This window comes from Harmonia axyridis, chromosome 2, assembly GCF_914767665.1.
Source record: "Harmonia axyridis chromosome 2, icHarAxyr1.1, whole genome shotgun sequence".
In the NCBI taxonomy this organism is placed as follows: domain Eukaryota; kingdom Metazoa; phylum Arthropoda; class Insecta; order Coleoptera; family Coccinellidae; genus Harmonia; species Harmonia axyridis.
The window spans coordinates 39,292,563-39,319,672 of NC_059502.1; the positions used below are offsets into that span (position 1 = coordinate 39,292,563).

At 32.6% G+C, this 27,110-nt stretch overlaps 1 protein-coding gene across 1 annotated transcript in view; it reads right to left on the reverse strand.

Annotated features, from left to right (window-relative positions):
• LOC123672377 (centrosome-associated protein 350-like) overlaps window positions 1-27,110 on the reverse strand; it is a 73,417-nt gene that overhangs the window by 15,744 nt on the left and 30,563 nt on the right. The window contains exons 3-7 of the mRNA XM_045606466.1: window positions 15,963-16,058; window positions 15,581-15,892; window positions 15,335-15,459; window positions 14,831-14,932; window positions 14,301-14,654 (exon numbers count right to left, since the gene is read on the reverse strand). Of these exons, the coding sequence (XP_045462422.1) occupies window positions 14,301-14,654; window positions 14,831-14,932; window positions 15,335-15,459; window positions 15,581-15,892; window positions 15,963-16,058 (989 nt within the window). The remainder of the gene's footprint in view (window positions 1-14,300; window positions 14,655-14,830; window positions 14,933-15,334; window positions 15,460-15,580; window positions 15,893-15,962; window positions 16,059-27,110) is intronic.

A 27,110-nucleotide genomic window follows, 5' to 3' on the forward strand; every position in this document is an offset into this window, starting at 1 on the left:
AATCATACTCATGTCATCTTAAATAACTATTTAAGATTCCATTACAACAACAAAAAATAAGCTTCGAGAGCTTTCCAGCAGAATTCTGACCCTGACAGTGTTAAAAAAGGTGAAAATTCACTAAAAAACGTAATTTGGTAATAACTCGAAAACCATGCAACTTTTACTGGGGTCATGTTAGGCTGGCAGGTCCCTCTTTAGCTGACCTACCTCCGGTGTCACTGTGACGTGCCACTTATGGGACACCCTGTATAATGGACGATATGAGATAATTTTAGAAAGTTTTTTTGAGCTTTATCTATGAGGCAATTCTATGATATTGTTCATTTGTAGTACATATTTTATTTCTTGCTCATTTGTTTTACATATTTTATTACTAGTTCATTTGTTATACTTAATTTATTTCTTGTTATATTTTTGCGTTATTTCATCTGATGTTTTTATCACTCTAGAGGTATTTTTGGAGCTATTTCAAAATTGGTCAATATTCAACTTTATTTTGTTTGAAATTTTTTTTAGAGTTGTTACCGATTATTTAAGAAAAAAAATTGTTTAATATTCAAATAAATCGATTTGCTCTGATCAATTTTGTTAATTTCTAGAGATTGATTGATGTGATCATGTTTTCTGAGCATACTATAATGAAATTCACGATCCTCACAAAATGTTTTTGTATTTTACTTATTCATATTTTTGAACAAACTCACCATTTTAATTCTTATCACTTATTGATGGTTTTTTTTGAATGGATAATTCAACTGTATAAATGCTGTTCAAAGAAACATCTTCATATTTGTCGAATATTCACAAACAATAATTAAATTGTTGAAATTCGATTTTGTATTTAATGTCCCTTAATTTATTCATTTTTTATGTAATTTATGGCAATCAATCATAACTTCTGTAAAGGATTTATGATGAAAGCTGTGTCACATTAAGGTCAAAACAATATACGAAAGGTGGGAGTACACTAAACACCCAAGCAAATTCAAAATTCCCGCCTTCAGGTGAAGTTCAAATTTCCCACCGTTCATAATTGCTCCAACCAAAAATGGCGGCATATCTGCCGCCATATTTGTTGCCTCGGATTAGTTAGGAGTTTTAATTTCTTGTATATTAGTGTTTTGTGGTTTCACATGAATTGTATTATGGGCATTCAGTGTTGAAAAAGTAAGCGTGAATAAGGGAATTGACCAAAATTTCTTGAATGTTCTTTATTCTTCTGCCAAGCTCTCGGAATATTTTATTCCATCATCAGGGCTACTACAAAAGTTACAATAAATAGATGTATAAAACATAACTCTCAAAATAAACAAAACTTTTCACTTAGAGAATTTGAAAACTCGAAAAGAATTATAAAAATCGAACTTGTAAGGCTAAGACAATTCATCAGCATGCCAGTACAAAAGTCATTTTTTTTTTATACATTCCTGTCTTATTGAATTTCATTTATGATCTTTATATCTATGTTGTCAATATGATAAACAATGGTCTCATTCGATTTAAAAACCTAACCATACAATCTCGTCTGCAACACGTAATACACATGGGCGCCCGCAGAAATTTTTCTCAGGGGGGGCAAAATGGAAATTATTGAAAAACGCTAACGCGTCCATCATTGTCGTAGACGATATTAGTATTCCGTTTCTTTCTATTTATATACTTATATTCATGAGAGGGGGAGGACTGTGCAAAATAAAAATTATCCACTTCAGTTTTCCACTTCAACATTTTTTTAAAACATCAACAACATAGGGTGATGTAAAATAATACGGTAACTCTTTTCAAAACGAGTCACATTCAATGAAACAATTCACAAAAAAATAAAATATAAAAAATATGGAGAACGGAATAAAATAATTATTATAATTGCTAATAAATAAAGAAGAATCAACGAGTAATAACGAAATAAAAAATAAATACATATACGCTCGATAAAACTATGTTTATAAAAATAATAAATGAATAATAAATATTGAAATATACACTGAATGACTCAAACAATAAAGTTTAAAACTTGCTACTAAAATATGATTCAAAATAACACAGAATTGCTCCAGATTGTGAAAACAACAAATAAGTATATTATCAAAATTAACAAATCATAAATTGCAAAAAAACAACTTATAAAAACTATATTAATTCTGAAGACGAAATACTTGATCGCTATACAACAGAGTAGGCATATTTTATTCTAAACTAAAATTTAATTCTGCGCAAAGTGCTGAAACTATGCTCTATAGTACAAGTAGTACATGGAAATGTAAGGAGAAGAATGAGGCATTCTTTGACAGCAGGAGAAAATTTACATTGTCCGATAACATCTTCAATTTTTATGTTTTCATCCATATGTGATTTTGATGAATACTCATTCCAAATGTTCAATTCACTTTCTAAATTTTCAATGTTATACATATTGCCGACCTTAGGTGCGAAAGATTCAATATCTAGTAATTTTTAATTCTTCGGCAAAAAATTGAACAAAAAAAAAGAAAAAAGCATTACATGTTCTTTCGAGAATCTAGTTTCAAGGGCTGAAATCAAATGATCTAAACATGGGATGAATACAGATTTTTTGAAGTAATCTTCAGCTGAATCTGCTTCATACTTAGATCTGTACATTTGTCTACCGCAAATTCGTGGTTTTCCAATCTCAATATTGAGACTGAGCAATAGATCATGCTTTCGAAAAAAATTCTGCGAAGCATGCATCATCTGAGCGATGTTTTCCACATATTTCTATAATTAAATTTATATGACGGTGAAAATCTACAAAATTAATAGAAACACCTTGTAGTATATTTGCTATTGGTTTCAATATATTTGAATATTTACTTGCTACCGTCAAACAAATCACAAAAGTGAAAGAGTTTATTGCAGCCCATAACTGAGCAGCTCTTTTTGTTGTTGAAGAATTCATTGAAATTTCTCCAGATTTTATAGCAAAGAGAGTTTTGAATATAGTATTGAAGTTTTCAGCGAAAACTCACAAAGATTTATATTTAGCAGACCAACGAGTTTCCTAAAACAAAGGAATATTTGCAATCAGATTTCTTCTTGAGGTACTCTTTCGAAAAAAGACTAGAATGTCATTAACGGTGCCAATGATATTACGAATTTCAGTTATTTTACTGATGTCATTTATTACTAAATTCAACATATGGGAGGCACAATGGAAATAAATTGCTTTCTTGTACTTATCTCTTATGATATTTTGAACCCTGAGAATTTCAAATTCAAACCAGCTGCATTGAATAAAGATCACTAAAATTTCTTGTTGCTCTCTCGTATAGGCATATCGTGGGTGAGTTCCGCAAAAAACTATTGTTTTTATAATCTGTAAATTTTTTTTTCTATTTTCTGCAACACTTTTTTTTACCTAGGAGAGTATATATAAGATGGATTTTTTTAAAAATTGACACGCATGGATTGCGTTCGGTTCCACGATTTTTCTTCAGCCAAGGAGTGTTCAACACGCCTAAAAAAAGTTTTCAATTCAAAAAATACCTCTGCCGATTATGGAGATGTGTATAGTATGTATATTGTTGGGACATGCTGTACTTCATTGTTTCATGCTTTAAATGTTATATTTTTTTGTAGTGTGTTATTGTCATTATGACACAAGATTAGGTTAGAACGAAGTTGTCAATAAAAAATCGTCACAAAAAGTCACCTTCCAAGTATTTATTTTATATAATTGACAACTGTGTTTACAGTTAACAGTTGACAACTGTGTTTACAGCTTAAAAAACGAAATTGTTAGGAAACTTCTTATAGAAGAGCACGAAAATAGTTGTCATGCAGGACCAAAAATTTTATTAGGAGCCATCCGAGAAAAGTTCTGGTTACTAAAAGCCCGTGAAACGATAAATTCCATAATATTTGCCTGTGTAAATTGTAAAAAACATACGTCTAAACCACTTGAAACTCCTTTTGCGCCTCTTCCAGCAAACAGAATAAACGACGCGGGGGTTTTTGAAGTTGTGGGTGTTGATTTGGCAGGACCATTACTACTAAAAGATGGTAGCAAAGTTTGGATTGTATTGTTTACGTGCGCAGTCTACAGGGCAGTTCATCTTGAACTAGTTAAATCGCTTTCAACAGAAGCATTTTTATATTCGCTAAGACGCTTCATCAGTAGGCGAGGTAGACCAAACACCATTTATTCTGACAACGGGACAAACTTTCGTGGAAGTAATAATTTGTTTAAAAAATTAAATTGGGAGGAAATTGAAAATTTTTCGGGACAAAAAAGAATTAAATGGATATTCAATCCACCTTCGGCTTCGTGGTGGGACGGATGGTGGGAAAGATTAGTAAGGGTTGTAAAAGAATTATTGCGTCGATCGTTGGGAAAAGCATCGTTATATTATGTTGAGTTATACACTGTGCTTTGCGATGTAGAAGCAGTAATTAACGAACGACCACTCACCTATGTTTCCAGCGCCGATGAGTGGGAGGTTCTTAGTCCTGCAAGGTTTTTAAGGCCTATAAACTCACAGTCGTTAGGTACAAATTTTTTGGGTGAAGTTGCGGATTTAGACGAGGTAGACGCGACATTTTTAAAAGTTCGTTTTACACATTTGCAAAATGTTCGAAATTCATTACGGGAAAGATTTAAAAATGAGTATCTTGCAGAGTTAGTTAATCAAAAATCGTCACAAAAAGTCACCATCCAAGTATTTATTTTATATAATTAGAAAGCAACTCAACAATATTATGGATATATGTATAGCAATTCCATTGAAAACCCGGAAATTGTTGTGAATCCATTACTTTCCTTTTTTCCTTGCCCTTTGGATTGAGAAAGTAATTTTGAGGGTGTTGTGCTGAAAAATGAGACAATCAAAATCTCAGGGGGGGCAGTGCCCCCCCCCCTGCGGGCGCCCATGGTAATACATCAATTTCAACAAACACGTAAAAAGACATACAATGACAAACACAAATATAAATTAAATTTTCGTCACTCGTCTCTAGGTCCTTCGTAGTTTGGTTCTCTATTCGGGCATGTCAGTAGGTAGGTATATATATTACTTAAGTTCTGCGTGTCTGATCTTCTGTTTACTGCATCTTTTTCTCTATTTATGTGTATCATCTCCAATATTAGTCTTTTATTATATTTTGTATGTTTGTTCAGTATCTCCACTTCTTCAAAATCAAATGTATGTTCTTTTTCCACAGAATGCTGTGCCAATGCACATCCCTGGTTGTTGCTTCTTATATCATTTTTATGTGATGAAATCCTACTTTTTAACCATTGTTTTGTTCGTCCCATGTATTTACCCTCGCAGTCTTTGCAGTTGATTTTATAAATTATTTTTGATTGGAGCAATTTTGGTGTTTTGTCCTTTAATTTGCTATATAAAATCTTGACTGTTTTTAAATTGTACTGCGCAATTTTTATGTTTTGTGTTTTGAAGCAATTTATGACTTTATTTGTCAATTTTTCCACATTAGCTATGCTTCCAAATTTAATTTCCTCAGTAATAGAAATTACTTCTGGTGGAGGTGCTGCATTACTTATGTTACTTTGTAGTGTTGAATGCATTATCTTGGATATTAATCTTCTCGGATATGAATTTCCTTCCAGAATAGTTTTTAGTTCTTTTTTACAGATCTTTAAAAATGTTAGGCTCATGCCTAACATTGTTTGTTTATGGAATTCACTGGTTATGTTTCGGTCCTCTGTGATTTCTTCTTTGTTTTTTCAATCTTCTTGGTTTTTCATTCATCTAGGGGACCATCGTAAAAGTTTTTATATTTTGATATTTCCGATAGATAACTGTATATGGAACTTAAATTGTTCGTATCAGTTTTCTTATTTATTACTTCTTCATTTCTAATTAACTCAATCACTTCATGAATAAGTCTCTTTTGATAATTTTTCTCAGTTTTTAAAACTTTTACACCTTCGAAATCTACACGGTGGTCCATATTATGTGCATGTATAGCTAGAGCACATCTTTCTTTATATTTGGTTATATCCGATTTGTGTAGTGCTACTCTACTTTTAACCCATTGGGAGGTTTGTCCAATGTAATTGCGTTTGCAATCTATCACTCTATTTGGTAGACAACGTTGTTTTTTAGCGGTTAAGTTGTCAATATTCGGGTATGATGCAAAATGGACTCTCCTTGTATTTTGGTCTTGTATTTGTTGTGATGTTTGGTTTTCATTATTTGCATAGAGTAGTTTATTCAACATGTTATTTGGATATGCATTTCGTTTCAGAATTTCCATTAATTTTTTTATTCCATCTTGTTTAAAGGATTCATGACATATTCTATTTATTCTAGTTTTCATTTGTTTAACAGTGTTTATTTTCACATTTATTCTCTGATATGATAGAAAGTGGATGATTTTATTTGCATGCGTTTCTTCTCTGTGCCAACTTAGTTTTATTTTGTTATTGTGCCTGTGTGCTTTGGTATCTAAAAAAGGTACTGCTTGTTCGCTATTTTCCATTTCGATAATAAATTGGAGATTTTCTGAGTGGGAGTTGAAGCATTCAAGTGTAGTGTGGGTTTGATGTTCAGGTACTACCATTATAATGTCATCTACAATTTTTTTTACGAAAAATATTCTGTATGGCAAATTAATTAAACAAGAATCCAACAAATGATCCATCACATATTGTGCTGAAATAGGGGTAAGTTTTGAACCCATTGCACAAATGAAAATGAACTCATGCAGTTTTTATGACAACTGTCATGCAAGATTATCGGTAATTTTGATGCACTTGTGCAATTACTTACGAAAAGTGCAATAGTTGTTGTTTAGTAAGAAGTCTATTATTTCCATGAACAATTTCATATCTATCGTCGTGTGTTCCTTTATGGTATTCCATTTGAGTTTCAGAATATCAATTATTTCACTCTTGTCCAAATTACCAAACAAATTTACAACATCTAGGGAAATTAATCGGTAATGCTCTGGTATTTCAAAATAATTTACCTCCTGTGCAAACTGAAATGAATCCTTCACATAATATTGATTGTCTGAATTATAGGCAGTTTGGAGAATATCAGCTAGAAATTTTGAAAGTGAAGTCATTGGACTGTTTATGCTGGATACTATCGGTCTTAATGGGTTTCCTTCCTTATGAATCTTTGGATTACCATATATTCTTGGGGCTACATAATTGTATATTTTCATTTGTTTCGCCTGTTCTTCTGTTATATGATTTTGTTGTTGTAGTTTTTTTATGTTAGCGATACATTTATTCTGTATAGTTTGAGTGAGGTCTCTAGGTATTTTTTTGAAATCTTTTGAGTCTAATAGTTCAAAAATTGCTGAAGAGTTAAGGTTACACGGCCAATTGGAACCTCTATATCTACAGTGGACAAACGATGATATACATCGTAACAGAAGAGAATTCTTTAAAATTAGATATTGAAATATCGGATACTAACAATGAAGAAGGAAAATTTGCACTCCATGGCGTACGAAGTATCAGAAATTTACCTCTTCCAGTTCAATCACTAAATAAGCAGGATTATAATTATCTCGAACAATTACCTGCCATATGCTTCCAAATGCAAATTGGGATGGTCGGTTCACGGTCCAATGCAGGATTTCTCATATGAGAATAAATATCGAATTTTACATATGGCTGAAAAAACTCAAATAAAAAGTGACTTTCAAAAAATAAGGCTGAATTTATTCATGACAGAAACTTTTGAAACAGTTGTTAAGCCAGATTTATCAGAATCTGAAGATATTGAGGAAGAAAAGACATTGAGAATGATAAATAGTAATATGAAAAAAATCGAGAACGGGTATGGAATCGGTCTGCTGTTGCGAAATGACGATACTGAGATGCCAAAAAATGAGTGACAAGCAATACATAATTTACAATGTGTGGAAAAAAGTGCTTGAAAGACTCAATGTTGAAAAAAGAATATCTGGAAAAATTTGAAGGCCATTTTTAGGAAGAATACCTACAAAGATTGACAAAAGAAGATGCTTCAAGAAGAGGTCAATTTTCAGTGGTGAATCCAAACAAGAAGAAAGTGAGGATTGTTTATGATTCAGTAGCAAAATTCAAGGGCTCAAGTCTGAATGATATGCTGTTGACTGGACCTCATCTACTGAATTTTAAAACTGATGAATTCACAGTCAAAATGGAGATAGAGAAATATGAAAACTCAAAGCTAACCAAGACAAATGTTTCAAAATCGATTATGACATTAATTGATCACATGGAATTTACTCCTCATTTTATTGTGAAAGGAAAAACTTCAATGCAACATAAATGGAAAGCTAAAATTGATTGGGACCAAGAATTACCAGAAAATTTTAAGATCATTTGGATGTTGGAGAATCTCAAATTGGTATATAATTTCAGAGTACCAAGATGATATAGCATGACCATACCAAATGCTGATAACATAGAGCTATACACATTCACAGACAGTAGTAAAGTAGCCCTTGCAGCCATCTCTTATCACATAGTTGAATCGAGATATAAAATAGGGACAATGATTGTAATCAGGGTTGCCCCAATGGAAGAATTATCTATACCAAGACTCGAATTACATGGTACAACCCTAGATATACTAGATATGGAGTTCTGGATGTATGGACCTCAGTTTTCGAAGGAATCAAAACAGTTTAGGCCAAAAGAAAATACCGAATTAGTTAACGATCATCAAATAGACGAGGAAAAATCTGGAATATGCTTAGTGATACAAGAATTTAAGTATAATGGTCTTCTCTCAGAAATAGAATGCTTCTCTAAATATACAAGGATGTTATGCGCTACTGCACGATTTTTTATGATTACACATATTTTTGAAGATTTGTTATGCAAAACTCGATCAAGAGACCCATTAACAATTCCTCAAGCCTTGAAAAAAGTTACTGATTAAGATATAAGAAATGCGGATAAATTATTGTTACAAAAATCACAGTGGGATTGCTTTTCTGAAGCATTTATGGACCTTAAAAGTGTAAAAAAAAGTTAGATCGACAAAATGCCTTATACCCTTATGTGTCCGAAATTGAAAAATGACTTACTTGTTGTTGGTAGAAGAACAGATTTGTCACCTGTTTTAAAAGAAGAAACGAAAAATACAATTATTTTATCTTCTAAACATCATTTGACGCAACTATTGGATCAAAAATACCATGAAAACTTTAATCATCAATGTGTTGAAACAGTTTTGAATGAACTGACACAAAAATATTGGATAATTAATAGACGAAGGGCTGTAAAATCTGTATTTCAAAAATGTTTGAGATGTAGAATTACAAAAGCTAAGCAAATTGTACCTTTGATGGGTCATTTACCTAAATTACGATTGCTAATAGGAAAATGAGCATTTATCAACATTGGCATGGATTATTTTGGACCGATTTCCATCAAAATTTGTAGAAGAATCGAGGGGGGAGTACTTTTCATCTGCCTAGCGGTTAGAGCTATCGATCTAGAAATCGCACATTCTTTGACTACTGATTCAGCTACTCGAGCTACGAGTGAAATGAGAATGGTTTCTAGACGTAGGCTCGAAAAAATATTTTGTAATAATGGAACTAGTTTTCATGGCGCATCTTAGGAACTGAAAGAAGCTTTATGCATATTCAAAATTGAAGATTAAACACCATATTATTTTTGGCGCGGGAGAATGTGAGAATTCACAGATATAGTATATCTAAAGTCACTTGAACTAGTCTATAAAAACGCTTGGCCAGAGATAATTGCAAAACAATCATAAACCATAGGCGCACAATTTTCAAACCCTTGAGTTGAAAATAATATTTTTGCGTATGTATGGGACTCAGATGTCGACTCTTTTATAAAATTCGTGACGTGAGTAACTTTTGCTGTTACATCAAAAATGATACTATGTCATTCTACGGTGTTATAGTTTGATTATTCTTTATTCTCGACCTGTAATATACTATCAAGGAACGTTATCAACGATGATGAACTGATCGTTGCATAGAATTATAAGAGCACGAAAGTGTTTGAGATGAATTCGGAAATGTTCTCTCTGAAGATAAGACAAACTAGGGTAGAATAGGTGCATGACCTTGAGATCCTTGAATGACATCCAATTTTCTACGTCAAATTAACAGCTACGTTGCCGAATTGAATTTTATTTCTTCGTTATTGTAAGGCGAAATTTATGTCCCTCAGTGAAAGCAGAAGGCTAAATGATAATGATTAACAACGTGATTCACCGCGATGGCCTATTAGACGTTTATGGAAAACTAATAATAATTTTGTGCTGAAAATTTATACAATTTCCTTTCATACCGGAAACAGAGTACTACTTACTTATTTCAAACGGCACACCCAGTATATTATTGCATTATCAGATAGCTTGGTTGATGATGATTTCAGCAATATGGTAATACTTGAGCATAAGCTCAACGGTTCCATAAGTTAAAGAGATTCCTATAGATATCTTATGAAAATTTTTTTGGAAAAAACCTATATTTTTATTCATTCAGTCAATTTCACGTAGGTATGAAAAGAGAGGGGTCTCAAGCAAATCCTATACTTAAAGAGTTATCGAGGAAAAACTTGAACTAAGGAAAACTGCAATTTCTCATTGAATGGAGTAGTCTATGACTTCCAGAAAACATAAAAAGAAACTAAAAAGTCGAAATTTCATGAATTGTAATAAATTATTCGTTAAGATGGTTGAAAATCCATAAACCAATAAAATTTTCAATTACGAATAATTAATGACATTTCATGAAATGTCAAATTTAGTTATCTAAATTTCAATTAGTTTCTATGTTTTCCGGAAGTCAAAGACCGAGTCATATACTACTCCACTCAGTTAGAAATTGTAGTATTTCCTCAGTTCAAGTTTTTCCTCGATAACTTTTTCGTATGCAGAATCAGAATAAATATTCAAAGATATATATAACATATCATTAAAACTGTCCCGACTGATGGCAGGAAATGGTGAAATATTTCTATTTTCTATAAAATACTTGATTGATTTTTCGATCTGGCTACGTAGCTGCTAATTTGACGTACTAAGAGCCTCAACATCATATGCCTAATCTTCAAGATTTCTAAAACCAGTAATAACATTGCTAAAAATCAGAAAATGTAAAGAAAATTTTGTTGGTTAATCTCATTTTAATCAATTTTTCCTTCAGTGGAATGAAGTTATTTTTAGGATGCGAAATCATTTTCTTCAGAGCCCGTCATATATCAATTTTGACTTTGAAAGTAAATGGAGGAATAGATTTGATTGCGAAATATTCATCTTTTTTTTACATAAACCGTAGATTTGTGCCAAACATCATAGTCGAAATTATTAAAAGCAATCAGTCACACAACGAACTTAAACTACGTAAAAATGCATTTCAATAATACCCCTATGGACCACACTGGTCTATGTGAAATATTAGAAAGTAATTAAGAAGTGACAGATGCAGCCAATAAGTGTAACCAAAAACGCTCTCAAAGTGGAAAGGGGAATACGAGGGGAAATATTCAGCCAATAAGATCAATCAAATCGGGACATTCTTGTTTCAAGACGATCTGCTAAATACCGGGGTTTATTTGAGAGTATTGATAGCAATATTTCCATAAATTCCAAAGGAATTTCTGAAAACTTAGACAACCCTTGTATAATTGAAATATTCAGGCTTCCTCCAAGTGACTTTGGATATACTATACCTTAGCATAGAATTTTATTATTTGTTTTATCAAGTTAGTAGAATGGATGACGGACAGATGTATAACATTTGTATGATAATAAAAATATTTCGACCGAAAATATAGTCTTTAGTGTTCGGTAGTCATTAGGCGTCCAAATCTGAACAGATATTAATTTTTTGTTAACTGCGTTTTCATTGGCTCATGTGTAAGAATTGAATGATGTCAAACGTATCTGAATTCTTGCATGTGGAAGAAAAGGACGAAAAATCAGAAGAACGTTTGAGATTGCTCCACTCATCCTGAAAAGTGATGGCTTCTCAGAGGAGCTGGGGGGAACTGAATAGGTGAACTTTGACAGATGCGGACAAATCCACGTGGTATCATTCCCCCTTAAGTCACTCTACTTATGTATAACAATAATTATTTCATGCGAGAAGTAGTTCAAAAGCAATCTGTTTTCACGTTGCTATAGTTGCTGCGGTCAATTTGTAGCCCTTTGAAATATGCTCCGGAGTGGGAAGCTCCCCCCTGCTAAGGTTTTGACTCACATACATACAACTTTCAAACGAATGTTAAAATTCGAAAAACTTCAAATCTGATTCCTTGATTTTAAGCTTTCAAAATTAATTTTGAGAGCTCTTATATTTTAACAGAAAATAATGAACCAGAACACCATTTTCAATGCAATGCAAATAATAATAATAATGAAAAATATTTTTATCATTTTCTTCAATACTGTTCTAGATGTACTGATGAATTTCGAAACAAAGATTTTGTTTTTCAAGGGAAATATTTTATTTCCGTTCACAGGTTATTCATTGAGTTAGAATTTCCACGAATTTATTCAGGCAAGTTGCTTGAAAATCTTCAAAGAAGACGTCAATATTTCATGACACTTTACAGAAAAACAATCAATATCGGATTATTTCAAAAATAATGAAGGTATCAGATAAAACCACGTACAAAAATGATGGCGTGCTGATATTATTCTTTGTCCTTTGTCGGTTACGCCTGTGAAGGAAATATAACATTTCTCATTCAAAGAAAACTACGTTCGTATCATAACGTTTAGCAGATGCCAAATACAATGTATAATGCCTTCTTAAGAGCATCGCAAGTGATGCATTTTGAGAAATAATTATATGGGAAAATCTGAATTTATTTTTCGATGAACTAAACGTCATAAACATTTTAGCGTAGAACACCTTGAACAAAAACATTAATTATTTATTAAATTCAATGAATACGTGTAAAACGATTATTGAAAAAAAAAATATTACAAATTTTTATCTTCTTATTTCACAAATCGTTATTTTTTCGCATTAGCTAGTTTTTAAAATTCCATACTTGCTCAAAAAATATCACCATGAAAGTGGTTATTCACAAGCTAGTTGCATTTTGATATTTGAGGGTCGCACAGAACGTTTACACCACGAATTTTAGCTTTTGGGATTGATGAAAACACGAGATTTATTTTCTTAAAACAGGAAGTTTACTTGCACCGAGGAAGCACTTGGAAATAGTCCAACAGGATATCTAAGATTAGAACGTGTTCGCTAATTTTTCTTCCCTGACAAACTTCTGAACGCAATCAAACGACTCTGCTGTCAAATAATCTCAATTGATCAATTTTCACTTAGTAAAATTACGATTAACTTCATATTTCACAAATTTTAATACAGAAAATTATTTTTTTTCCTAAGATTTACATTTTCTGAATGGAATATATGTATGTACGTCACATATGAAATAGGTTTTCTTCATAGAGTATTAAACATAGATACAGGGAGTATACGCAATTTTTACATGTCCCCAACATGGTTAGATTACGTTGTCGGATTGCAATATATTTTCAAATCCACAATTTTACTATATCGTTATGGATGTATATTATATTGAATGAAATATATTTATTTGAGTGCTTAAATATACAAATTTGAATATTTGGAATCCGATATTTTTTATAATTGTCAACTTTTTAGTATATTATTATTATTTTCTGTATATGACTGCTGGAATCCAAGGTTTGGCAACTATTGCATGAGTTATACACCTACCTCGTTCGAAGACACTAACAATAAGATAAGCAGACTAATGAACTGAAGATATGTGTAACCTGACCGCTTCGTGGAAGATGGCTAAGTCTGCAATTCTTTCCAGCGACACGGATGCTCAATCTTATCTTAGTCTGTAATTAACATCTAATACGAACATATTTATTACATCTCAATAAAATTCTATTGCAGAATTAACTAGTAATTACAATTGTAATATTTTGGTCCACGACCGCAGTAAGAAATTTTTTGACACAAAAATTTTTTTGTGTTTTAACCAATTCCATGTTCTTTTGAAATATGTGATCAAATTTGATGAGGCTACAGGATAACTGGAGTGAGATTGATTTTATAGAAAAAATAAAGATATTTCGTAAAAAAACAAGATGTTGAATTGAAGAATTACCGACAATATTTCGACCATGTGTTATTTGACATTTTTTGTTGAAAATCACATGTAGAATCTCGCCTTGAAGTTCTGGATATTTTAAAGTAGACACTTTGTATATATCACCTTTTCTCCCACCTACTAAGCTCCTCTTAAGAGGATTTTAGGCGAAAAATTGCTACTATTTCAAATACTGAAATAATTTAATGTAACCAAAACTTTTACTCACTGTTCCATATGATCTATGTCTTCAGAGTCTCCAATATTTTTGATGTCCATTTTGTCCTGTTTGAAGACAAATTCTCTACCTGAATCAATTTCTGATAATTTGATAGATTGACTTCTGGATGTAATACTGAATATTTCTTCTGTATCTGATGCTTTTCTCGATAAAGATGCTTCAGAATGTGATTCGCTAGCCTTCAAAACTTTTAAAGGGCCACTTGGTCTTTGTTTTCTTGGAGTTTGAATCTTCAGTTCAGATATAAGTTTTTCTGATGTTAACTTAGCTTTAATTAGGTTCTTTTGTTCATTCAAAATTGTCTTTCGTTCATTCGATTTCATTTTTTGAAGTTGTTTCAGCCTGAAGTAGAAAAAACAACTATATCACCATATCATGGAAAATAGACCTACTAATATCAACATAAGGCATGTTTTACTAAGATACTAATAAATACTATGAATAATAATAATAATAAATGTATTTGTGGCCATCGACCTGAGTACTATGAATATTATTGAATAATCAACAAAAGTCACCTTTGCATTTCTCTCCTTTCTTGTTGATGCTTCAGCAAAATACCTCTCTGTTTTTTTTTGACAAGTGAAGCTTTGTGAAGATTCCCGGTTTCCTTCAAGTGCCTACAAATATAAAAAATTTTAATTCACTCTATTCTGCTTTCTGATGCTGCCATTTACTATTCTTGAGCAAGTTCTGCACCTTAGTTAGGATAATATACCTATATTGAATTATTGGGTATAGGTGACCAAATATATTCCATTGAAATATTCTTTATTTTTATTCAGCAATGACGACGTTTCGGCTATTGTTTGTAGCCATTATCAATTATTAATGGATACTAATATCCATTAATACTCAGTCATAGTATGATGAAACAATTATAGTTTAAATAAAAAGCAGAAGTAAAATATTGTTTAAAAAAAAAAAAAAATTCATAATTTCTAAATGAATTCTTTTCAAGTAAAATCGAAACAAAAAATATTTGGATATTATTTAAGAGTATGAATAATAAAGCGACTTACTTTCGTTGAATTTCCAACCAAGCTAACTCCCCTTTAGTTCTATCAAGAAGAGCTTGTTCCCTGATTTTGATTATAGTCCTTAAGTTCTCTATTCGAATATCTTCATCTTTTATGAATTGTTCAAACTGAAAAAGTGCAATTGAATAAATGGAATTTATTATTTATAATGATACCAAGATGGAAATAAATAAATTGAAAAACACAACATGAATATATTGGAATATCTATGATGAAGATGAATCTTACCATTTTAATAGACAATCCAGCAAGGTTGTTGGGACTATTTTCACTTAAAGAAAAGCTTTCATTTCCAAGACTACTCTTCAGCATACTTGACATTTCCAAATTATTGTTTGATTTTAATTGTGGCTTCAATAAACTATTTTCTGTTATATATGATTCATCTAATTCTGATCCCCTTGAAGTATTAATTGTTGAACCAATGGGTTTACTGAGATTTGAGGAAATTTTACTATCACCAGAAAGAATGAGTGCTGAGGAAGTTTTCGAACTATTGCGAAAACTACATTCATTTTTATTCTTCAATGATTCAAAAGCCTGTAATATAATTATTTGATTTTTTTTATATGAATCTTCATGGAAAAAACAAAATCTATTGAAACTTCACCTTCTCAACAGCCATAAATTGTTTTAATGATTCATTGAAATCATTCAATAAATGTACTTCAGCTTCAAATTTCAAATGGATCTCATTAGTATCAATCTGAAAAAAGTAAAACAATTTATTCCAAACAAAAATTTTGATTCAAAAATGGAAAAAGGTTTTCCGAAAAGTCAAACAAATTACCAGATGTTTGTGTTCACTAATATGTCCAGAAGATCAATATGTATACATATCAGGAAAATAATAATAAGGGCCATTTGCACCATTTGTCTAAACATAGATTAATTTCTGATTTCTCTTAAGAAATCATGGAGTAATCAACGTTCAAATTTTTAATCAATGTTTAGGCAAATGGTGCAACTGGCCCTAATAATCATTTGTTAGTCATAGGATTTACTCAGAGCCGTATCTAGGGCGTGGCAAAGGTGGCACTTGCCACTGGCGCAAGGTCTGCAGGGGCGCCCAAAAATATCAAAAGAAAAAAATATTGAAGCATCAGGTAAAATAATTCGAAAGATCACAACTCGGTTTTTATGTACCTATACATACTGCTCGTAACGAGCGATGCCGAGGAATCTGGAAATATTTAAAATATTGCTAGCCTTTCCTAAAATTTGCCTACTTGGCCTAAAATAATTACAAGATCAAAAAACTTAAATGTAAGAAATAATATAAATATGGCTTTGTTCAATCGTGCCGTAATCTAGCCATAAATATTCCTGTCGGGCGTCGGCAAGTTAAAAAAAAATAACATTCAGATCAAAAATATTACGGTCGTGCATCGGCATGTGTGCTTACCCCTATTTTTGTGAGTTTTTTGCGCTTCATCAAGCGCAAAAGTTACCATCTATTTTTATGTGAAGTGCGGCTTCTTTTTCTCTCATAAAATTTTATAACAATAGGTTTTATAGATCTTCAAGAGTTATCTCTTTATATGTATATGAAATGTGTGTTTCAATGTTTTTAATACAAATAAGTAAATATATACACGAATTATTATGAATATGAATTATGAATAGTTGCGAAAAAGAATTGGGGGTGACTCCTTGTCAAAAAATAGGTGGGGTCTTTTATATAGTTTTTTTTGAGCCCCTTCCCGCTTAGTTGAAGCCCCCTAAAGACGGAGCCCGAAGAGTAGTTTTCAATTTTTCTCTTGAAAACCAAAAAATTCACAAAAATGAAATTGAGCTGACATTTTAAGAGGGCGAGAAGGCAGTCACAACGATTGTTGGTGGTTTTCCCTATGATTCCAAGGGATAGAAAAAGCCACCCCTCAAACTTTTTCAGCAATAACTTTTTCTTCATTTATATTTTACAATAAGAAAATTTATTTTGGAAAGACCGATCCATTCTTAACAAAAAAAGTATGTTGTAATTTTTTGCTAAAATCTTTTTAATCTCGTATCTCGTATACTCCTTGAGACTCGTTATCGATCGTATCCTTTGGTGTTCGAAGAAATTTGGAAATTTTGTAATCGGCTGTGAAAACTGTTTTTATATCCTGTTTTCGTAGTATGCGACTGATTTTGTCAGTGACACCTTTGATAAAAGGTAGAAAAGCTTTATGAGGGAAATTTTCTGGAGGATTTTTGGGCTGTTGTGTATGGGTCTGATGTCGGTTGATGGCATCCTTCAAACCGCCCTACAGGGCGGCTTGAAGGATGTTGATTTCTTTTTGAATGTGTAGGTTATCTGTCAGTTTTATGGATCTATGGATTAAGGAGTTCAATACGGAGTTGATTTGAGACGGATGATGGTGTGAATTTGCATTCAGGTAGCGGTTTGTGTGGGTTGGTTTTCTGTAAATCGTGTGTGTGAAGGAATCGTTGGATTTCGCTACGAGGACATCAAGAAAAGGGAGTGAGTTGTTGGTTTCAACTTCCATAGTGAATTTGATATGGACATTTATATTATTCAGGTGATCGAAGAAGTCTTGGAGAGTTTCGGGTCCATGTGGCCATATGACGAAGACGTCGTTCACATATCGAAGCCAGCAAGTAGGTTTTAGGTGGAACGATTCGATGGCGTTGGTTTCAAAATCTTCCATGTAAATATCAGCGATGGCTGGAGAAAGTGGAGATCCCATGGGTGCACCGTTCACCTGTTTGTAAAATGTACCTTGAAAGAGGAAGTACGTGTTCGACATGCAATGGTTTATAAGGGTCAATGTATCCTGGGGTATGTGATGTTTGGTCTCCAGTATTTCAAGGGACTCTTTGAGTGGAATATTGGTGAAGAGAGATTCGACGTCAAAACTGTCAAGGATGTCTGACTCATGGATTTGATACGTTCTTAAGGTTTCGATGAAGTGGAAAGAATTCTTTACATGCGATGATGATTCTTCAGCTAGTGGTTGAAGTGTAGAAGCTAAGTATTTAGCAAGATGATGAGTTGGGGATCCAAAGGCACTGACGATTGGACGAAGAGGGATGTCCGGTTTGTGAACTTTAGGCAATCCGTAGATTCGAGGGATTCGAGAGGATTTTTCCCTTGGGATGAGAGATTTTCTCATTTCTATCGGAAGCTTCGAGGCAGTGATGAGAGCTTTGGTTTTATTTTCTAGATAGGTTGTAGGGTCCTGCGGGTGGTTTTGTATTCTGAAGTTCAGAAGGGATGACATCTTCTCCACGTAGTCAGAAGTGTTGAGAATAACCGTAGCGTCACCCTTGTCGGCTGGAAGGACAATGATATCGGTATTATTATGGAGATTTCTGAGGCATATTCTTTTAGAACGTGAGATGTTTGATGGAGGAAGTTTGGCTCTCCTTAGGGTGCTGGCAATGTCCTGACGTGTTTCCTCGGCTTCGGTTGGGGGGAGGTGCGATATGGCGGATTCCACCTGAGTAATGATAGTTTCGGTCGGTAGTTTGTGTGGGGTGATACAAAAATTGAATCCTTTAGATAGAAGCTCTCGAGTGGTTTGATCGATGGGCGTATCGGAGAGATTGTGTATCAGGACAGGGGAATTGGATGTTTGTTTAGGTGGGATTTTGTGTTGGAGAAGGAAAAACAGTTTTTTCTTCTGGGTATCGGTCTTTTTTGCACTTATATGATCTGCCTTTTCGATAGAGATTCTAAGATAAGTGTCCCAGATAATAGGATGGATATTAGCAAGCGATAAAATTCCAAAGTGATGATAAAGTGACGAGTTGGTTGTATCGTGATTTCGTCTGATGTTGTGGATGGTTTTCCGGATTAAGGCATGACTGCACTTTGCCAGGATGTTCACGGTTGAAGGTGAACCGTCTGGGTGTTTTAATCGAAAATATTAGACGCGGTCCAATCCGGAACACACAAAGTTCAAATATATATATATATATATATATATATATATATATATATATATATATATATATATATATATATATATATATAATTCGTAAGAAAATTATTGATCGCAATATGAGAAAGGTAAGAAGTCTTACCGAAAGCTTGGATGATATAAAAGTGTATCACTGAATTTCCTAGATCGAAACATCCTAACATTCTTATCTATATATATATATATATATATATATATATATATATATATATATATATACATCCCGGTATCTATAGGTCCTCCTCATATGATCCAGCAATAGGTCGTCTACCAGAACCAATGAATGTATATTAGATTTCTCTGCATATATTGGTTTTTTGATAAGTTTATAATATGAATTCGCACTAATATTGGTCTCGAAAAATTTTTTTTTCAACGCACTTTCCTATATTTAGGTCCTCCATTCGATAATCCGGCATTGGCTCCTCTATGTGTGTATACTTTAATCCATAACACCATCTTTGCGTCTTCCACTGTATAAATCATATCCTAAGTGCAATAGATAGTTCCTCCGACGTATATTTCTCCTGCCTTTTTGCAGTGGATAGTTCTTCCGACAGTGTTGTCAGAATTGATGGTAATAAAAATTGGCGGTTTCATCATTTGTATCGTCTCACAACGAACAACTACATAGTGTCAGTATTGATTCTTAGCGTGTTGAGTTCACACATGTTCTAGTATTAGAAGGGTAAGTATCTTTTATTGTTTGAATATTGTAGATAGATACGATCACAAATTTAATGTAGATAAATTTAATTGTAGATAGATACGATCACAAGTTTAATGGAAAAGGGAGAAGCTGGCAAATTCAAAGGCAAATCGCTAGACGATATCGACCTGAATTTAGAAGAAAATATATTGGAACCAGATGATAACAAAGACGAACAGATTTATCTGAGGAAAATAATATCGAAGATGTAATTGAAGCCATCCTGATATATCCAAAGAGCAACCCCAAAAACTCAAAAAAGGAGAAAAAAGAGTTCTCATTCCTCGGACAACTTCAGAAAAGAAAGTTGTTCTCGAATTCTTTAAAACTCATATAAAGAATAAAAGAACTCCAAAGAGGGGAGAGTGTGACGACTTGATTTCAAATAATAAGGAACTATTTAAAATTTTTTTCATTATATTTGCTCATGTTCGATCTTCCGATTTTTTTTCATAATATGTTTAGTTTTTTTTTTAATGTTACGTACATGAAGTTATCATTCATTTTGTGCAATAAATCAGTTTTCACACATCAAAGTGCATTAATCAATTTCCTAACAACTCAACCCCTTCATCCTAGTTCGTTCGAGAGATCCCAAATTTAGTCATCGAGTTATAGTTGAATTAATAATTCGGGGATATCGGGTGTGGTAGTCAATATCAATGTACAGTTGGTTATAGTTAAACTTATTTTCAATGATTCAACATTTCACGGATTAAAATTATTTCTTTACATGTGTAATAGTCGATTTCATTTTTGTCTAGATTTCTCGTCCATGCCTAGAATTAATGATTCTGTAATAACATAACGACGGACTTCTTCAGCATTTTTGAAAATAAAAAAAAATTGTGGCCGCAGTAGCAAAATTTTATGCTTTTCATCATATGAATGGTAAAAGAACATTTTTCTGATATATATTTTTTATTTAGTTAATGAGTTCATTGATATTCACCCCCATTGAGTAAACTATCACTTATTTCTATGTCTGATCATAAAAAACTTGAATCTCCATTCACACATCTATTATATTCTCAATTTAAAGCAAGGCAAAATAATAAGGACATACCCTCAAGGAGGAGTGCTGACCGTAAACACGTGTTTCGGGCTTTCGGCCTTTTCGGTGAAAAAGTATCAGGATGAGCAACACTTGAAGGAAACAACAAACAAACGCAGTCAACAACAGATGCCAGCCTTTCATTTGTGATTTCAGCAGGATGACCCAATGGGTTTTTGGGCAAAAACCAACATCACCAGGTGGGAAGCTATAGCTACCTGCGTGCCGAAAATTATTTTGGAAATTTTCTCTATGAATTAATTATTTGTGGTTACGAATTCGAGATGAAATATAAGTCACATACAGGGTGATCCAATATTTCCGAAAATAAAAAAAGTCCGGATGTGATTTGTTTGCGATTTCGGAAATATTGAAGGAAGGCGATAGTAGAGTGACTACACTTCAAAATTTGAAATTATTCGGTCTATTAGTTAAAGAGTTATTGAACTATGAAATTTCACTTATAAGGTTAACATCACCCTGTATATAGCAAACGGCGATCTTGATACGAGTCCTTCATGATGACCTTCATTTATGCATCCATTTGTCGCATTCTTCCCGGGATACCCTGTATATAGCCTCACTATATAAAACAATTCTCAGACAAAAATTTTAGTGAAAATATTAACGGCAAGGGAAAACGAAAAAGGGAGATTCCTTGGATGAAAAAAGTCCTATGAAAATAGAGCCACAAACGTTTTGCGATTGATCAACAAATATCATATGTTTAGAAATTCGGAATGAGATGCAATTCGGTAATAAACAACAGGCAGGAATACCGACACAGTTAATTCCCATAAAAAAGGGCAGCATCATAGTCAAAAATATCTAGATTGACGCTGAAAGACACGTGCGGTCATTAGGGCTGGTCGGCATCCCTTTGTGCCGACGAAGAAACAACATAAATTTGCCAAATAGGGTCAAGAGATACGAATATACGTCATTCCGTTCCCGTGAAAAAGAAAATGAAATCATCGAACGTCATGCTCTTTCCATGTCAACCTAGCTTGAAGGAATGTCTTTATTCTTTTCAACTCAAATAAAATAAAATAAAAATAAATAAAAAAAAAAATAAAAATCAGAAAAATGAGGGCACATTTTGAACTGTCATCTATAAAATGGCAAATTTTTCGCTGATATTTAACAGCATTTTCCATCAGCTCACAAAAAAAAAATTGAAAAATTGCAGTCGCGTATCGAAAAATTCAATTTACGTGTCAGGTGAAAAAAATTATTCGGTATATAAGATAAAAACAATTGAATTGAAATTTGAAAAGAGCGGAAAATATAGAGTAAAGATCAGGTTTTTGTTTGAATGGCGCAAATTTTGTATGGGACTCATATGTTGAAAGTGGAATATTACAAAGTTTTCATATCCAGTTGATGAAATAATTCTTTTAAAGAAACATGGAAGATAATCACCCAATATTTCCATTTGAGTTGACATTTTGAATATAAATATAGCATGACTATTTCGAGCGTCTTGAAAAATTTCATTTGGAATTCTATTCTTATTTAATTTGAAAATTCATTACCTAAGGATATCGAAAAAGAACACCTGATATTTCAATGATAACATATTCGATCTAGCCGAGTCGAATGAGTTTTTTCTGGAATGGTCGTTGAATGTCTGACAAAAGAGGTGAAATAATACGGGATGACCGAGGTACTGTCAGAATTTTTTCTGTTTCATTTAATGAGTTTCTAAGTATCCATTGAATAAGAACAAGAATATTCTGTTTTCAATCGTTTTTATTAATTAAGGTGGGAGTCGTTTCGACTCAACATTCTCTTCATTTTATTTCGACTTTTATTTCGTATAATAAACTGTTGTGACAAGCCATTGAAAATGACTCTCCTCAATTTCTGCAATTTAGGTACGTTTTGTAATAGATAGATATTTATTCTCGAAATCGCTATATACAGAGTGGCCACTTTTTCAATGGGATTGTATTGGTAACTTTTAAACCATAAGAGTTAGAATGTCGGTCAAATGGAGAAAAAAATGCATGCATAGAAGCATTATCAAGCAGTTCAAACAAATCGAGATTATCAGGGCCGGTTATTGAGATATCATAAGAAAAGTGAATTATGTCATTTTGATTTTTCTTTTTTTCCCACTTTATTTCAAATATTATCAAAAAATGTGACAGGAATTTTTTATTCGACACAAAACTGTTCCCAATTTGACGTAATCAGACTTCGTATCCAACGTTTCGTGCTCTCTGGGGCACCCTCACCCTCATTTTTTTCAATACGGACCTGTATATTTCATGAAATTTTTCGAAATAACTTTTAACGCTGAATTCAACGATAGATCATACAATCTCATTCAAAGTTGATTTTCAGGTGATTTTGGCCCTTATCCAATTTTCTTTGGGACGGATCTGTAGTGAATGCAATTTATCAAAAACTGCTGTTAATAAAATAGTCAAGAGACGCGAATACAATGATTTTAAATTTGAATACCAAGCCTTGCAAAACTTAAATCGTAATGATATCAAAATAAAGTTCGATTCTGTAATTTGTTTCGACGGAACAAATGACAAATCCAACAATAGTGATTTCTCGCGAGAAGATTGAGAATGTATTGGAAGGTATTCAAGAAGACGAAATAGCAAATGTATAAGAAGTATGGGTTCCAGAACCGTTAAGTGCATTTTACAAAATGGTGGACATTTCGACCACTTACTTCATTCATTTTCATTCACTTTCGAATAATCATTCGATTTTTCTTTCATTAAATGATAATTCTCATACTCATATATCGCCGTTTCCGTACCCGTTCCCTTCATAAAACCATGTTGTTTCTATTGAAAAATCGAAAGAAGGTGAGATATATTCACATGATATAGTATATAGTTGTTACACTATTTTTAGCTCGAGGATACTATCCTTCACTCGTGAAGGCAACAAAATCTAAGAAATAAATTCTGAAAAATCGATATCTATAAAAATTGAATAGCCTTCAATTCAAAAACCTTAACATGTGTTGCGTTGATTCTACTGGATACATTATTTTTCACTGTCCTTATAGTTTCGCTGTTATCAATTTTTTGAATAGTCCTTCAGAAAACAGCTGTTTCATCATGGTAATAGTACCTTATTCAAGTATTTAGTTTAGTAGATCCTTGGTTTAACAGAATGAGCTTTTGTACTTTAGAAGACCATAAACAGTACTATGCTTTTCAAGTGTTCAATTGGCGCATGAATGAACGAGTGCTCAATAATACTTGACTTCACTTCATTGATTCTTTGAATTGATTATTAATCAATTACCTATTCATTTTTCAAGATTTGACTTGATAAATCAATACAGCATAGAATTCATGGATTTAAGTTCAATTTATTATGTTAATTTTTAATTCTCGTGAATAATACACCACAAATATCATCATAATTGTGTTAATTCAAAAGTATGTATAAATAGTTCATAGACTTCAAAATTCTTCACAATTACACTGAAAACTTTATAATATTCTCGAATTCGCGTACGACCTATGGTTCCATTTTACGTAAGAAATAAAGCATTCAACGCGTGAACCAATATACGATTATACTCTACACGAAGCATATGATATGAACGAATACAGTGTTGCCGAAACTACGGAAGACCAAAATACGGAGTGATGAAAAGTGATTTATATCGAGGAGGAACGATCCTCTGTAGAATGATCAAAAATATACACCTCAATATACGCGTGAGAGCGCTCTCCTAGTACAGAGCGGCGACTCTCGCAACTAAAGTATTCAAAATCGACAAAAAGCATCCATGAGTCCTCCGGCTGAAATTTTGCCAGATGTCCGTATACGGAGGACCTATCGCAACCGGAGGAGCTATACCATGAAATCGGGCTATTAGAAGAGGACCTATCTACCGCAGGATATATATATATATATATATATATATATATATATAATAGATAACAATGTTAGGATGTTTCGATCTATTTTGTTTTTTGAATATTTTGAAATAAGATCAACAGGAAGGAATAAAACCACAATATATATCCTTGAGAAAGGTAAGAAGTCTTACCGAAAGCTTGGATGATATAAAAGTGTATCACTGAATTTCCTAGATCGAAACATCCTAACATTGTTATCTATTAGATATATTGCGATCAATAATTTTCTTACGAATTATATATATATATATATATATATACAAGGAGTCTACGACATTTTTAGTAAGCCATTATTTTCCACAACATATACTAATAAATCAGACAGATGGAACGGAATCAAAACACATTTCAGGGACCAACTAGCGATACACTACTTGACTCAATTCACGGGTTTGTCCGCAAAGAGCACACCACTACCGTCCTATCCTAACTGAAAGGTTTGTAATAATTCAAAAAATATATTGAAGTAAATAAATTAAAACATCAGAAAATGCCGGAACAATCCATGATTGATAGCGAGGAATAATGTAGCATAAATACCAAAGCTTGGATTTATGCAAGTAGATAAAGGAAATACTTCTTATCACAAATTCTAAAGTGAATAAAATGATAGAAAACAAATTATTGATATTCAACCGAGAATCATTCAAATGAATAGATTCCATTCAACATTGTATACATTTTTAATTGCATAATATCATTGTGGATCTGAAAATATATTACATTATATGTTGTGCAAATGTTTTCTGTAAGGCAGGAAATAGCTGGTGAAAGTAGTAAGTGCTTATCAGACCTGTTGCCTTGAACAAGGTACTCTGTAAGGTTCCCTTTACTGTGTACACTACTGTTCAATTTTTACTGTCATGATATGATAATAGAAGTTGCTGATAACTATATTCTACAGCTTGCAGATGATAGAGTATTGATTATCCATGAAACAACTCTAAGCTGATCACACAGAAAATACAACATCTGCTTGAATGAGTACAGAACTGATTCAGAAAGGAGGATGAGAACAAATTGAGGTAAAGAAGGGAAACCATTCATTTTCAATAAACTACTTAGGGGTACAAATTGATCATGAATTGAATAATCTTTCACAGAACTATGAAGAAAAAATGTCACCAAAGTGAGGTACTTGAGCAAGCTGGCCTACAGAAAACTGTAAATAAATGCTTTAGAAAATTTAGAAATAGCAAAGACAAATGAACTAAAGAACAATACACTAACGACACACCCAAACAATTTACTACGCAACTCTTCATCAAATACTTTACTATGTATGACCATTGAAATTGAATCTATAAGATCGAATCATAGAGTAAAAAACATAGGTAGAGGCAGTATACGCAATTTTTACATGTCCCCACCATGGTTAGATTATGTTATTTGATTGTGATATATTTTCAAATCCACAATTCTACTATATTGTTATGAATGTATATTATATTGAATGAAATATATTTATTTGAGTGATTCCCAATTAAATATGCAAGTTTGAATATTTGGAATCGGCTATTTTTCCTAATTGTCGAATTTATAAGCAGAATATTATTTTTTTTTGTATCTACCTGCTGCAATCCAAGGTTGGGCAACTTTTGCTCTATTAGTGTCATCGGTTGTTTCACGTCATTTGGCGCGCTTGAAGTTTGTTTTCTGAATTTCTGATATATTAGGGTATTTATTTCAATATATTTTGAGTAAATATGAAACGTTGATTCACTAAGGGACATAAGGAGTGCTTTCTTTGTGGAGAAACTCGCGCATTGAGTGAAATATCGTATCACTGATCTGTTTTCATTTCCGCGCGCTTTATGTCGAATTAGTTCATGTTGGGTACAAAATTTGCTTACTGAAAATGACATATCGTCGGCTAAGAGTGTAAATCTGCTAAGTCCATTTTGAAAAATTTCACAGGAGACCAAAAAAACCGTACAGTACAGTGTTATAATCATAATAATAAGAGAGTTTATTCATGAAAATACATTCAATAGAGTTTATTGAATGTATTTTCATGAATAAACTCTCTTATTATTATTATTATAACACTGTACTGTACGGTTTTTTTGGTCTCCTGTGAAATTTTTCAAAATGGACTTAGCAGATTTACACTCTTAGCCGACGATATGCTCCCTCTATATTTATCACTTTGAGGATCGAA